Genomic DNA, 14,861 nt, shown 5'->3' on the forward strand with positions numbered 1-14,861 from the left:
ATATACCCTGGTGTTCTTCCTTACATGTAGAAGCTGAAGTCAAGATCTATGTCTTCTCCTTATTACGTTTAAGTATTCATCTCTTTTATTTTTGTCTTTTTTTTTCAGAGAAATGTTTAAAAGCAACTGTAAGTTGATCAAAAAATACCCCTGCTATGAGGATGAATGGGCTAAAACAACTTTTGCTGATTATGCTGTAACGTATTTTGATCAGCCACCAAATTTTTGGTTTGTGGTTTTTAGGTGAGTTTCAAATATTCTTATGTGGAAATAATTTATTATAGAGAAGCAGTAGCCTCTACACATTCAAAGTGGCAGCCAGCTTTCAATATAAAGCCCTATTTTACCTCACCTAAAACTCTGTTTTGGAAAACTGGATGGGCATGAAATTGCCAAAAGTTAGTCTGAAGGCAATGGAGAATGTCTGTGAAAGTTTGAAAACAATTCATTTAACTGGTTTTGAATTACAGGTAAAAAATACTCTGACTTGGGTGTCTCCGTTTTTGGGTGTCCAACTTGAGGCACCATAAAGGGGCCTAATTTTCAGATGGCAAGTGCTCAGCAATTTTGGGAAACATCAAACCTTTCAAGGTGTCAAAAGTTGGGTATCCAAAATCACTAATCAGTTGTTTGAATTTTGGCCACATTATTAAATGAATTCAGATTTTTTTAAAATAAAATGATTATTTTGATAGTAGAAGTAATGTTATTTTAAAACTTCTGTGAAAGTATAAACAATAGAGAGTAAAAATTAATCATCTATGACATTGGGTTTTAAAAACAACCTTTTTAAAATTTAAAAGTCTAGAATTAGAAACTACAAAAAAGAGACCATATTACATCATCTTTGTCTTCTCCTTTTTCCTGCTAGCTGGGCTCAGGTCCCAGATCAGTTTTTACAGGCTTGTTGGGCCAGTGCTAACTCCATATCCACTCTGTCCTCCCGTACAGAGTCAGTCCACCGTTTTCTTGTCTTTTGTCTTGATCTTTGCACGCAAACTCTAGTGGCAAATGCCTCCCTATCAGGATTTACTTCATCCATCCTGCATACATGCTGTAACAGGGTGGTTCCCTGTCAGTCGTTTCTTACCTTAAGAACAGACAACACCCACTCCAGATCTCCTTCACCACCAGCTATTCCAGCAGGCCACCACCACTAATGCTATTTACATTTTATAACTCCCAGCCAGCTCCCCCACTTGCTTCTGGGGAAGGGAGCAGTACTAGCAGCAGCCACCTCTGCCTTTCTTCAGGGTCTTAGCTCCCCCACCCAGGGCTTCCTTCCTCTCCATTTATCTGCTCCCAGCTGTTGGGGTTACTTCCTCCTCTAATTAGCCCCTCAGCTATAGCTCCACTTTTTAATTGATCCTGTAAGTAGGTCCCAATTAACCTATATTGGTGGGGATTTGAATGACAGGATACTGACTCTGCACCCCTGTTACACATGCCCATATCATCTCATCTCAGCCTCCTCTCTTGCATCTTCTCTCTGATACTGCAGACCTTGGTCTCACACCTGATGACATTCTGCATTTGGTCCAGTAATGCCACCTCTTCACTGCCCTAAGACATCTCATTTCAATGGTGTCAGGTCTTCTCAAGTGCTTCTCTTTGGTTTCCAATGTCTCTGGTACATACAGAAGAGTGGTCTTATTGTGGTTTGGTATAATTGTCCCTGAAGTAGCCTGGGCATCTGGTTATCATAGATCTCTCCACTTATCTTGTGCCAGACTTTTCCCATGCTCAGCAGCCTTGCCTGCTGTTCTCTGTTGATTTCTCCATTTGCTTCTAACCAGCTTCCACAGTTCTTCAGTGTATAAACCTGATTTATATACTGGCCCTCAATATTGATATTCATCTGTCTTGGTTTCGTGCAAGTCACTTGCATGATTTCAGTTTTTTCTGTACTCATTTTTAGGCCATAGTTTGTTAGTTCCCTGTTACAGACATCAGTCACCTGAACCAGATCTTCCTCCCTCTTGGCCATTAGCACAGTTATCATCTGCATAGATAACCTTTGTACCACCTTCCATTTGGCTTTGCCTACTTATGAACGGTTTCAGAGTAACAGCCGTGTTCGTCTGTATTCGCAAAAAGAAAAAGAGTACTTGTTGCACCTTAGAGACTAACCAATTTATTTGAGCATAAGCTTTCGTGAGTTACAGCTCACTTCATCAGATGCATACTGTGGAAAATACAGAAGATGTTTTTATACACACAGACCATGAAAAAATGGGTGTTTATCACTACAAAAGGTTTTCTTTCCCCTCACCCCACTCTCCTGCTGGTAATAGCTTATCTAAAGTGATCACTCTCCTTACAATGTGTATGATAATCAAGGTGGGCCATTTCCAGCACAAATCCTACTTATGAAGTCCATCAAAATTATGAATAGTAATGGAATAAGCATAGATCACTGGTGGAGTACAACCTTCACCTCAAAACCCCCTGTTGCACTGAAAGGCATCTAACTTTTTATCTTGGAACTATGTGACAAGGTATACCAGGCCCTGAGGTTCCCTGCTGGAGGCCTCACAGTACTACCTCATCCCACCCCAGGAAAGAACAGTAGAGGTGAGTCCTCCAGGCTGCCTCAAGTGACTGCGAGGAAGCAGCCAATCAGAAAGAGGCTGTAGGGAGCAGCCAATCAGAGTCCAGCAAGCTCATATAAAAAGGAACTGCTGGACAGAGCAGGATCAGTTGCTGGCAGGGACCAGGGGAGTAAGAAAGGTGCTCTTGGCTGGCTGCAGGAACTCAAGAAAGACTTCAGCCTTGGAGTAAGGGTGAAGGGGATGGTGGGGAAGTGGCGCAGGGAACAGTAGCAACAGCAAGAGAGTAAATAGTTAAAGGGAAGCAGCAGGTGGCTGCTACTTTATAGGGTCCCTGGGTTGGGACCTGGAGTCATGGACAGCCCTGGGTCCCCCCACCAGCCATTGAGGAAGTGCCTTAAGCCCTGAGTGACTCAGCTGGAGAGTTGGGGCAATAGGTGAAGAGTCTCCAGGGAGGAAGCCCTTGGGCATTGCTTCATATCAGAGCAGGGACAATTTAAGAGAGCCCAGGGAGGGCTGCAGGAAGAGACCAACCAAGGGTACTGTGATAGGCCCTGTTGGACTTGTCCCCCAGAAGGGGTTTGTTGTGTTCACATATGAACTGTGTGTGACTTAGCTAGAGGGTGGTAGCCAGCGGGAGGCACCGCAAGCAGCTGAATAAAGAGCACGTGCATGTACATATTCGATAGAGGAAGCTCATGAGAAGCAAGTGGGCTCCGTAACAAACCATCATACAGACCCATCACCATCTGGACAAGTGCCTCTGGTACTCCATAGGAACATAGCAGGGGCACCAGCAGTCATCTAGGTATTAGGTACTTTGTCAAATGCTTTCTCCTAATTGATGAAAGCCTAACCATGCTTGACATTTCCCTCCAGCTTCTTTTCCACCAGCTGTCTAGTGGTGAACATCTATAGTCTCTTTCCTTTTCTAAAACCAAACAGCTCCTTTCCTAAAACAGGCTCCACTATTCAATGAATGCTACTATCTTTGTTTCTCTAACAGCTTCATGCAGTGGGACAGCAGCTTAATTCCTCGGTACTTTGAACAGTTGTGTATGTCACTTTTGTGTTTGCATATTGGTATCACTATGGGCTTTCTACATTCTCTTGGGATTATCTCCTCTTTACAAATGGTGTGCAGGTCTCATGTGAGCCAGTATACACCAATCAACCTATATTACAAAATCCATATTACATAAGGAGCATATAATAATGAGCATATTTTGCACCACATTATGATAAGTAAGCTACAGCACATGTAAGCATGTGTGTCTGTATTAGTTACTTGCACATTTTGGGGGTCCAGTGCTTTCAATCACTTAAGTTCAAGTATCTGCTATAACTGACTATTTGAATTGTATTTTTTATAATTAAAGAAACTTTTTAACATATTTTTAGATTTTCCCCCCCAAAGTGAAATTGCAATTTAAAAGGCTTTTAAACACATAATGTTTGTAACCCTATAAAATTAGTTTATATTCAGATTTTTAAAGATTGCAACGCCTGCAGCTAGTTATTGTTGTTGATGGCTTTGTTGGAGGTGGGGTTAGTTAGGACAAAACTACACAACATCTAGCATTTCTAATTTTGAGCAGCTGGAAGGTACACACAAACACACACACACAATTATTGTTATATTACAGCATCCACTTTATTAGTGAAAAGCAGTTTGAAATTGAAAACATTTTTCAAAAGAGCTGTTACCTCTCTTTTACTGTAGGGAAACATTTCATGTGACAGAAGATATGCTTGTAGTACCAAAGGTATACACAACCATCCCTACCTGTATGCTCCATGTTGTAGATAACGACACACTGGAAGAAATGCCACGCATCTTTCTCAAAGTGGCGCCTCATGTTTATACCAAGAATAAGGTAAGTCCAAACATCTGTGGAGTACAACATCACTATAGAAATAATAATGGTGGTTATAAAGATATAGGCCAAGCTCCTCTAACTTCACAGGACTTGCACATATCTCAAAAGCACACATAATTTTAATTTATCTGGTTGGTCCAGAAAAGAGGCTGCCATAGCTGCAGTTCGATTCCAAGCCTCTTCCACTGCAGAAAATACCTTTACCTTTCCTTGAAGTTTGCTGTTATCTCCAAAAGAGGATCAGTCTCCCAACTTCCCTAGCTAAAGTATTGCTGCATTTATCCCTGACACTACAGTGGTAATTGCTAATCCTGTTTCTCTATTGGACCTAGTATGTAGTATGGAGGAGCAGGAACAAACCTATGAATCTAGCACAAATAGTCTTTCATATTTGGGAGACAGGGGTATGCCACCCAACTACTATGATGCTGGCAATGATGAGGCTAATATCAAGGCATGTGCATTTTCACATGCAGTATTTGATTACTGTGACCCCAATGCTGACTGCTAGTTATTGTTTTAGACATGGTTCGGCAAAAGTGCCTGAATTACTTCAGAAACATTAATGTATTAAAGTTAACACTCTTAAAAATTAGCTTTTAAGGGTAAATTTTCAAAAACTGAAACTTAACATGTATCTGCAAAACCTACACAACACCCAAACAGGTAATTTCAGATGGAAATGATGGATTTGAGTGTGCTGTATTTGAGATGTAAATGATGTGTGCAAATTGTCAATTGTGCAGACAACGGGTAGGAAGATGGCAAGCCTAGACTACCAATTTTTTTTTCAAAATTAGCTCAGGTAACTTGTCTTCTACTCCCTCATTCCACCCTTTAGTCTGTTCCTTCCACTATTGCGTGAGATGTCTTAGACAAGGAATGTATTTGCATTTGTTTGTATAGCACCTAGCACAGTGAGGCCCGATCTTTTTCTGAGCCTCTAGGCGCAGCTGTAGTACAATATTAATAATTTTTGTTTGCTGGCATAGCTTTCAGGAACAGTACACCTTTAATCTGAGTCACTGTTTATTAATGTTTTGGTTTTGAGAAATGGAAACATTGAGACTTCACTCAATCTTCAACATCAAAATAGCAATGATGTGCATGTACTGAGAAATATACCTCAGAACTTATTCCTTAAAAAATTACAACTTGATTGTAATCAAGTATTTGTAGAAATGCGCATTGTAAGATGAATTGTACAATATTGTAATGCTTACATATATTATTTAAATTAGTAAATTGATTTTTGGGAGGGAGCCTGGGCAGGTGTTCCTTTTTAAGTACTGGATAAAATCGCATAAAATTAAACTCGGTTGTTTGTAGGAATCAGTGTTTTACAGTTCTTCGAGTAGTGACCCTATGTGCCTTTGATTGGCGATTTCTCATAGCAGTCAGTGTCCATTCAACCTATCCATGCGTGTTACTCCACCTTATGCTCCATACCATTGCTATATAGTACTGTCTGGGCTAACAGTCGTCAGTTCCTTCACCACCACCCTGGCTTGAGATGGAGCCTTAGCTAGCTGTCCGGGTTGAGTTTTTTTTCTGTAGTTAGTGTATATAGTAGTTAGTAATACTGTAGTTAGTTATATATTCATTTCTTTTTTACAAAAATATTTTTAAAAATTAAGTAAATTTTATACATATTTGCTTTAGATTAAGTAAATATAAATCTTATATTTATATAAAGACTTATAAATATAAATCTTTTAGGTAGTTTCCCCCTGGGGGAGTGACTTTTTTCTCCCTTTCCAAGGGTATGCCCAGGTCTCCCAGAATCAATAATTACCTGTCATGCCAGGAGGCAATCCTGGTAAGCGATAGACATGCCTGCTGCATCCATTGCCTGGCGGAATCACTCATTCCCCCAAAGTGAAACTTCTGACTGGTATTAAAATCTAAAGTAAAAAAAGAACAAGGAGATAAAACTTGTATTCCTTATGATGGGGAGTTCACTGTGTCTGTCCTCTGAACCAGGCCAGGAGCACCCCTTTTTACCATGGTCTCTGAGTAAGTCGGCTGCCTCTTCTATCTCTGAGCCACACTCCTGGAGGGCATCTGAGACAAAGACTCAAGATTCCTCTTATAAGTCTTCCAAGGACCAGGACCCAAGTTCTCCAGGTAGTGAATCTACCTCAAAGAAGTTGAAGTCATCAGCTCCCCCAGATCCCATCAGTCTCTGGCATGGTACCCATGAGGCGCCTGGTTTTTTAGGTACTGAGCGCTCTGACAAATTTAGAGACTCTAAGGTTTTGGGCTCCAAGAGGCCATCAGTACCAAAAGGAGACTGCAGAGGCAAGAAGAGCTCTACCATGGTACTGAAAAAGACCACTCAACCTCCATCAGGTTTCCCCCAGAAGTGTTCAAAACTCGCGGTACCATCCACTCCTTTGGCTACCTTTACCTCAAGCCCTGGACACAGTACCAACAACACTCTTGGTACTGCAAGATTTCGGGTTTCCCCGAGACCTCGCAGTGTCAGACTCCTGGTTCGCTATTGCTTGGTTCTGATCTCTGCTCAGTACCGAGAACCTCCAGGTCTCCGGATGCCCACCTACTACCAATGGCAGAACCTCACATTTCCTCAATCCTGAGAGCATCCAGATCCCCAAACATATGTCCAGGACCAGTGGTGGTACCTCAAGCTCCTTCTGCTGCCCCACCATTACTGAGTGTCTCAGAGAGGAGGATTATGATGAAGACTTTGCCTCCGCTGCCCAAATATCAGTGCATGGCTCTCCACTCCACCCCATGAAGGCTTTTTTTCCCTGAGGTCACTCATCACAGACATCCAAAGCTAGCATCTTGCTGAGGCAAGCACCCATGGATTCTGCCACCCATGCCATATGCACCACCCCCTTGAAATCCCTGAGTGGCTTATCACCATCAGTTCTCTAGGGCCTCAAGCTCTGCCCTTCGCAAAAACAGACAACCCTTCTCACCCACCCTTTCCAGGACACTGGAGTCTCAGGAAGAGGTTTTTGAGGAACAGGAGACCAGGGCTGATGAGGAGATCTCTGCATCTGTGAACATCTCTTCTTCATCCCCAGATGAAGCTGGCATGCCACCTCCACCATCCTTGGTTGATGATTTTAAGCAGTGTCAAGAGCTCATCAGTAGGGTCACAGATTCTTTACAGATCCCCCTTAAGGAGCTTGAAGAACTACATCATATACTGTTCGACATCCTCCATACTGCCTCCTTTGCCTGCATTGCCCTGCCAGTGAATAAAGCACTCCTGGACCGGGCAAAGATCATCTGGTAGCCTCAATTCCTCCCATGTGCAAAAGGACAGATAAAAAATATTACTCCCTTTAAGAGAATAAGAATTCTTATTTTCTTACCCATCTCCTAACTCCTTTGGGGTTGAGGCAGTTAATGAACGTGGAAGGCAGCACCACATTAAATCTATGCCCTATGATAACCTCCTTGGCAGAAAATCTTATTACTTTACAGTTTAGAATCACCAATGATCAGGCCTTAATGGCAAAGTATAACCACATAAACCATACTAAGCTAAACTCCTTTATTGAACATCTGTCAGCAGAACACAGAGAGCAGTTACAGGCAATTGTTGCAGAAGGCCAGCTCCTTGCCAGGATAACTCTGTAGGCTTCTCTTGATGCTGCCGATACTGCCACTCATTCAGTTTACACAGCAGTAGTTGTGAGTAAGGCTACGTTTTGGTCACAGGTATTTTTAGTAAAAGTCATGGACATGTCACGGGCTGTGAATTTTTGTTTACTGTCCATGACTTTTACTAAAAATACCAGTGAATAAAACTTGGGGGTGGGGTGCCCCCCGGGTGCTGGGGGAGGGTGGCCCAGCTGCTTGGAGATGCAGGCGGTGGTGTGCAGCCCAGCTGGTGTTGGGCAGGTGCAGGTGGTAGCATGATCCCCGGCAGGCTCCCTACCTGGCTCCACGCCTCCCCCCCACCCCAAAGCAGCAGAGTTTGGGTGTGGGAGGGGACAAGGGGTTAGGGCAGGGAACGGGGTAAGGCAGGCTCTGGGCGGTGCTTACCTGGGGGCTCCCCAGAAGTGGCAACATCCCCCTTGCTCAGCTGCTAGGTGGAGGCATGGCCAGGCAGCTCTGGGAGCTGCCTCCCCCTGCAAGCACAGCCTCCGCAGCTCCCATTGGCCGTGGTTTGCGGCCAATGGGAACTGCAAAGCCAGCGCTTTACTATCCAATGCTATTATTAAGTTAACTGACTTTGAATATGAACAGACACTACACCTCCTTTCTAATACTATGTTACAAAAAACATAACAATGTAACACAGCAAGTGAGAAATAATATCTAAATCCCTAAATGTCAGTATTAATGCAAAACAGATTCTTTTCTTGATATAACCCTACCATTTAAGTTTTATGCTTCAAAAACTATGACTCAGCAACTCTCAACGAAGGTTAAACTATCTGCAGATATTATTATTCCGCTGCAAAGCCAGTTCTGGAGAAAACTAAAGTTAATTTCAAAATGATTGACTCTGAGGATAAAATCTGCAGAGTAGCAATAGTGTCTGTCTTTCTTCTGCAGATTTTACAGTGTAGATAGACACTTTAGTTATATCCTTGGCTGTATTTGGAAGCATACTATTTTAATCTAAACTCTTTCCGTGTATAATCCTATCTTCCACTACCAAGAAGATACCACATTATTTCTTTATTTTTTTAATTGTTCACAAGGTTTTTATGAGTGGATAGGATAATGAGATAGAATAAGGAACAAAGTACTGCTAAATCTTCAATTGAAATCCAAAGATTCTATTTTTAATCATTTGTAAGTGTTCTAAAATTGTCAGTCCAATAATATCAAGCAAATGATTTTTGACCTTTTGACCAAATTTTCTGCATTATTTATTATGTTCAATAAATAAGAAAGGCTTTGGGATCTGATCTTAAAAACAAATGCATGTGAATACCTTTAATCATTTAGGCCCTGAGTCAGGATAATACCTAAGCATGTGCTTAAATCTATTCCTGTTTAGGAAAGCTCTTAAATATGTGCTTAAATCCTGTTAAGGGCAATGAGACTGAAGCATGTATTTAAGTGCTTACCTAAATAGGGATGTTTTCCTGAATTATGGCCTTGAGTAGTCTACATTGTCCAATTAATTACAAGTGGGTAAAGTTACTCATATATATGACTTTGCAAGATGGGATCACTGGATTATAAATGGTCTTTTTTTCATTGCTTTTTGAGCTCTCATTTTAAACACTTAGTAATCCTGATAATAGAACACAAAATAGATAAATCTGACCAAAATAGATAAATCTGAAGCCAACAGATAGGTGATTTGGAGCTGTGCTGTATTTGTTATTTAAAACTTGGTTGACTGATTTATTTTAATCTGAAGTTCTGAAGTAGTAAGAGCATGAAAAGTAAACCTCTTCTACAATTTTTCAAAAACTGAAATGTGACAAACTAAAATGTGTACTTGTGCCCAATGTACTATGTACTGGTATTTTTATGACTTTCCAAATTTCTAAAATTAACTTACATATAGCTTTATAATTTGATATTCATAAACTGATTATAGTGGAATTATATAGTATTCGTGATTAAGGGCTTGATCCCAAAGTCCACTTTTACAATAGGAGTATTTCTATTGACTTCAGTGGACTTTGGTTAAGGCCCAAAAAGAAGAGGAAGACAAATTGTAGCATAAATATGATTAAATATAGGCTAATTAAGATGTTCTGTGTTTGTAAAGGCAGGCATTGATTGTATCATATTGATTGCACTGCAATTTGCCAGTGAGTGAGGTGCTTTGAGTTGTTATGATATCAGTAAAAGAGGGATTGTGTAATTTGGTCTCAGTCTTCAGAGTGGATTCTATCTGGCCTCTACATTTTCCTATCAAAACATGTGTGCCCCAAAAGTTTTGTATGCATCTTTTGGAGAACCTCGGGCACCAAAAGGAGATGCCAAATCCTGTGCAAGTGCCACTTGAACATGGAAATTTTCTCTACAAATCTGAATTTGGGGTCTCTCAAATGTAAGGGCTACTGAATTTAGGTCTCTGCCATTTTTTGTCTAATTTAAATGGATACTTTTGGTGCAAATATACTATGTATTAATTGCTAGTATACTTGTCTCCTCATCTTCAGCTGCAGTGACCTCTTATTTTTCAAGTAGCTATGAGCTCAGTTTATTGGCATACAATAATTTTCATTCAAAACCTTATATGCTTTTTATAAATTCTGACACAAAACTCACACAAAGACAAAATCTTTTTTTCTAAAATCTGGTGCATAGGATAAAATTTGCAGGCTAGCCTTTCTCAATAATTCTTAATGCAAAACCATGCATAATGTTGTTTTCCCTCTGCTGCATTCTTTCCAACTCAGCAATGTTTTCTTATTATACAGAAAACAGAATTTTGTATAGTCTTCCAAACATAGCATTGGAAATAGGGGTGTGACAAATCTTCAGTTCATATTTGTTTTATGTATAAATACAGTTATGCTATCCCAGGTCCCAACTCACCACCGGCATCCTGTAGGGACCCTCAACTCTCTTTTTTGCACTTCTTACCACAAAAAATTCTTTACTTATTCCTTCCAGTTTGTCTCCCTCCCCATCTTATCTGAGACCCTCTCTGCTTCCCTCCCTTTTGCTTGCAGCCCCCACTGTCAATATGCATATGCAGCAAATAGAAAAGCCAATTATTGTGTATTTAGCCAGATCATCCAGAAAACGTTAATCCATCACATCCCTCCCCCGCTACTCTGTTGAGTGGAGCTAACTTGTACCAATCTATTGTCCACACTAGGGGTTCATACTTCATGCCTCTCCATATCCAGTAGCCCCAACAACCCACTCTCTATTTTTAATGGTCCATGTATTTTTGCTGTTGCTGAACAAAATATGAATAAACAATAGTATGCTTATAAAAAAAAAGTTCAAAGGAGTCAGGCTGGTGGTCCAGTAACAACGGAGCACGGGGGATCTGAATTAAGAGCAGCAGGGAGTGATAGGATACATCCCCTTGGGAAAGGAGCACCTTGTATCACTCCCTAGCAGTCCTCTCTGGCTGCCTGGAGGAGCAGTATTGTCCTCCAAGGCAAGCAGTATCCAGCCGCACTCACCCAAGGGAAGGTCATCACAACATGGGGACTTTGGGAGGTGGGACTGAATTCATTTAGGGTGGTATTTTCAAAAGTGTACAGTGTTGGCCTAAACTCTACTCTCATTAAAGCCAATGCTAAAGCTCCCATTGACTTCAATGGAAGCAGATTTAGGTAAACAACTGGATGCTTTTGAAAAATCACACACCTTCAAAGCATACATAGATGTTTAAGTAGTGGGGAAACTGGTGCTATCCCTCTGAAACAGTCTGTCTCTGAAGTGATCTAAGTCTTCTGAGCGAGTTCCCGCTAAAGTGCAACCCCAATTATCCAAACAACTCAAAAGACCCAAAAATTATGTAAAATTGAGGAGGCAGGATTATACACATAAAGGAGGGAGAGCTTTCAGAGTTGGAGGGAGAGAAACAGGGAAATAAAGAAAAAAGATTTTAAAAAAAGAAAATGGGGTGGGGAAGTGTGGGAAAGAAGGAACCAAAGGGTTTCTGTATTGTTTTTAGACATTCATTTAAGTAGTCACAGTCATTTTTTGTATCTGTTTCTTTTCATTTAAATTATTCATATTTGAAAGAAAATGTCAGTATAATAATAGCCTGAGGATGTTGCCATAATTCACAGCTTTGCCAATTTAAATGGAACAGAAGCAAACTTTTCTGTTCTATGGAGGTATATTTTTATTATTTAACATTTATATTGCATTAGCAACCAAGGCCCCTGTTAAGATAATGGTGCTGGGCATTGTACAAACATATTATATGAAGAAGTTCCTACCCTAAGTTCTTAACAATTTATTAAAATATCCTATTTTTATGTCAGTGAAGATGATTCCTCTGCATTGTTCAATCTAGACCACAGAAATCTGTAGCTCTACAGTCACTGTTATATAACATTTTAGAACTGGCTATAACCCTTCTCTCCTCTGCTTTCACAACCTCCTTCCTACTCAAATCCTCCGTTCTCTATATTGCATCAGGCATATATCCATTCCACCCTTCACTAGTTCTCATCCAAGTTTTACAGCTTATACTGTGAAACAGTCCTTTGCCTTTCATGGTACATTCCCCCCTCCCCCCCCATTTTACCTATATTAGTTAACACCAGAGTTCTGAGTTCTGGTCAGTCTGAGGTTAATCTAAAAATGTTTTATAGGAATTTTACATTATTTTATACACTGATGTCAGTTTGTCAATTTTTATGGTAATGGTGCCATTTGATGTCAGTATTAGCTTCAAACAAGGTAAAGTTGAAGCATAATTTCTGGGGAATGTTGCTGAAAATACAGCTCACTGATGTTTCCCTGGCTCTGCCCCATGGGGTGAGAGGAGGTCCAAACTCAAAAGCATCACTGAAATTTAAATTTGATGTGTCTTGCTCATAATTCAGAGTGAAATTTCTCAACTTGTGAAATAACCTTTAGTTCTTCCTCCAGTGTATCTACTTCCATTTATAATAAATGTTGGGATAGAGGGAAAGAACAAAGGCGTACTTTAGAGAAAGAAAATTAACTGTATTTGCAATGATCGCTCTTGCTATTGAATTAATATGGATGGCACTCAGATACTGCAGCAGTATAAAACACTAAGATAAAGAAATAAGTGGCAGTTCATCACACATAAGTATAATGCAAAAGAAGAGAACAAAATCAGAATAAACATCAGTCATGTTAATCATGGGGAGAGTTATCATAAGAATTATGGACATGCTGCAATAATGTTTAAGATTTGATTAATATTTTCCAAATTGGATTGTGCATAATGACTTGTCATTTAAAATTTTACCCAATATAAATGATGTTACCAAGGTATTCACTATGGGTTGCTTAAGGTACGGTAGGATCATAAGAGAGCCATAGTACTGCCACATCAGGAGTGGTACTGATAAGTGTTTGCCCTCTGTGGGTACACAGTATTCGTTGTAAGTACATCATTTTAGTGATGGTCATATCTAATGAAAAATGACATGTTTTCTGTTTTTCAGAAAGGATACACGTTCATGGCTGAAGCACTTACTGGTGACTTACCTGTGGCAGCTGGGAAATGGAGACTACGTCTCATTGGTTCCCATAATCCACTCCCCGTTCTCTCTCGTGATGCTGTAAATAATTTCTATTCCACTAAGGAAATTAAAGACTATTATATACCCAATGACAAGCACATTGTATTCAGGTAAATTTTGGAAGGAGAACAATTTAAATGTCACTTTTTATATAACACTACTTGTGGAAAATTGTATTCTTTTTGGAAGAAAAATGCTTTCAAGCAAACAGGAAAGATATACTTGAATTTTACAGGCAATTATGTTTATTCAATATGAAAGTCAGACTTGAACATTTCCCCAGAGTAGGGTTTAGTTTTCTAAAATATTGCCACTAATTAATGCAGATGTGGGGTGGGGTGTCCTTGTAAAGGAACATTACATTTAATTCATTACTTTGAAATAATAATATAATATTTTGCACTTAAGTACCATGGATCTCAGAAAACTATATAAACTTTAATAAGTTAAACTTCATAATCCCCCTGTGAGATAGGTTAGCATTCTAATGTACATTTTGCAAATGGGGAAATTAAGGCACAGAATTGGTTGGCTCCAGTCAGCGAGAAAGATGGGAATAGAATCACGACTCCTTACCCTAGGTCCCTTGCTCTAACTACCAGGCACATTCCCATCCTATAGTATTGTCAGGCAAGTTTCATTTGATTGTAAATTATACACATTTGATTAGAGCACACATATTATTTTAGAACAGCATATTCTATATCAACATAAGCAATTATTTGAGTTTGTAATTTTTTTTCAATGGACTAAAATGATTTTGGGCCAGATCCTGAGCTGGCATAAATAGCCATGGTTCATTGAAGTCAAAGGAGCTATGCCAATTTACCCCAGCTGATTAACTGGCTCTTGGTTCAGGTCTGTGAGCAGATACCTGTTCAAACTTGTAAATACAGCAGTATTTAACAAATAGCAAAAAAAAAAATTACTAGTATTATATAATCTACTGGTTTTGTTACTGTATACATGTTTCAGTTATTAAATGTGGAGGTGAAAGCTCTATTAAAACAGGTTTGGACTATTCACATGTCTGAAGATAAGCACACTCATAGACTTTGCAGGATCAGGATCTAACTTTTATACATGTTTCTTGATAGAGCAGTATTATAACTTTTCACACCAAGGTCTGAAATCAGTGGGATTACTCATGGAGTAAAGGACTACTGACCGTGAGTAAAGGTGGCAGAATCAGTCCCAACAGAAATAAAGATAATTAAATTCCAGAAAAACTTGAAATGGAAATATAATAAATACTCTAAATTCTTGCTAACCGTGCCGTGCCT

General features: G+C 39.8%; 1 protein-coding gene across 1 annotated transcript in view; it reads left to right on the top strand.

The window, feature by feature from the left end:
- Positions 1-14,861, top strand: part of ADGB (androglobin) — a 231,390-nt gene that overhangs the window by 156,260 nt on the left and 60,269 nt on the right. Inside the window, exons 24-26 of the mRNA XM_043543090.1 lie at positions 109-243; positions 4,273-4,426; positions 13,501-13,688. Coding sequence (XP_043399025.1) covers positions 109-243; positions 4,273-4,426; positions 13,501-13,688 — 477 coding nt within the window. The remainder of the gene's footprint in view (positions 1-108; positions 244-4,272; positions 4,427-13,500; positions 13,689-14,861) is intronic.

The sequence above is a fragment of the Chelonia mydas genome, chromosome 3 (assembly GCF_015237465.2).
Source record: "Chelonia mydas isolate rCheMyd1 chromosome 3, rCheMyd1.pri.v2, whole genome shotgun sequence".
NCBI classification, from domain to species: Eukaryota; Metazoa; Chordata; order Testudines; family Cheloniidae; genus Chelonia; species Chelonia mydas.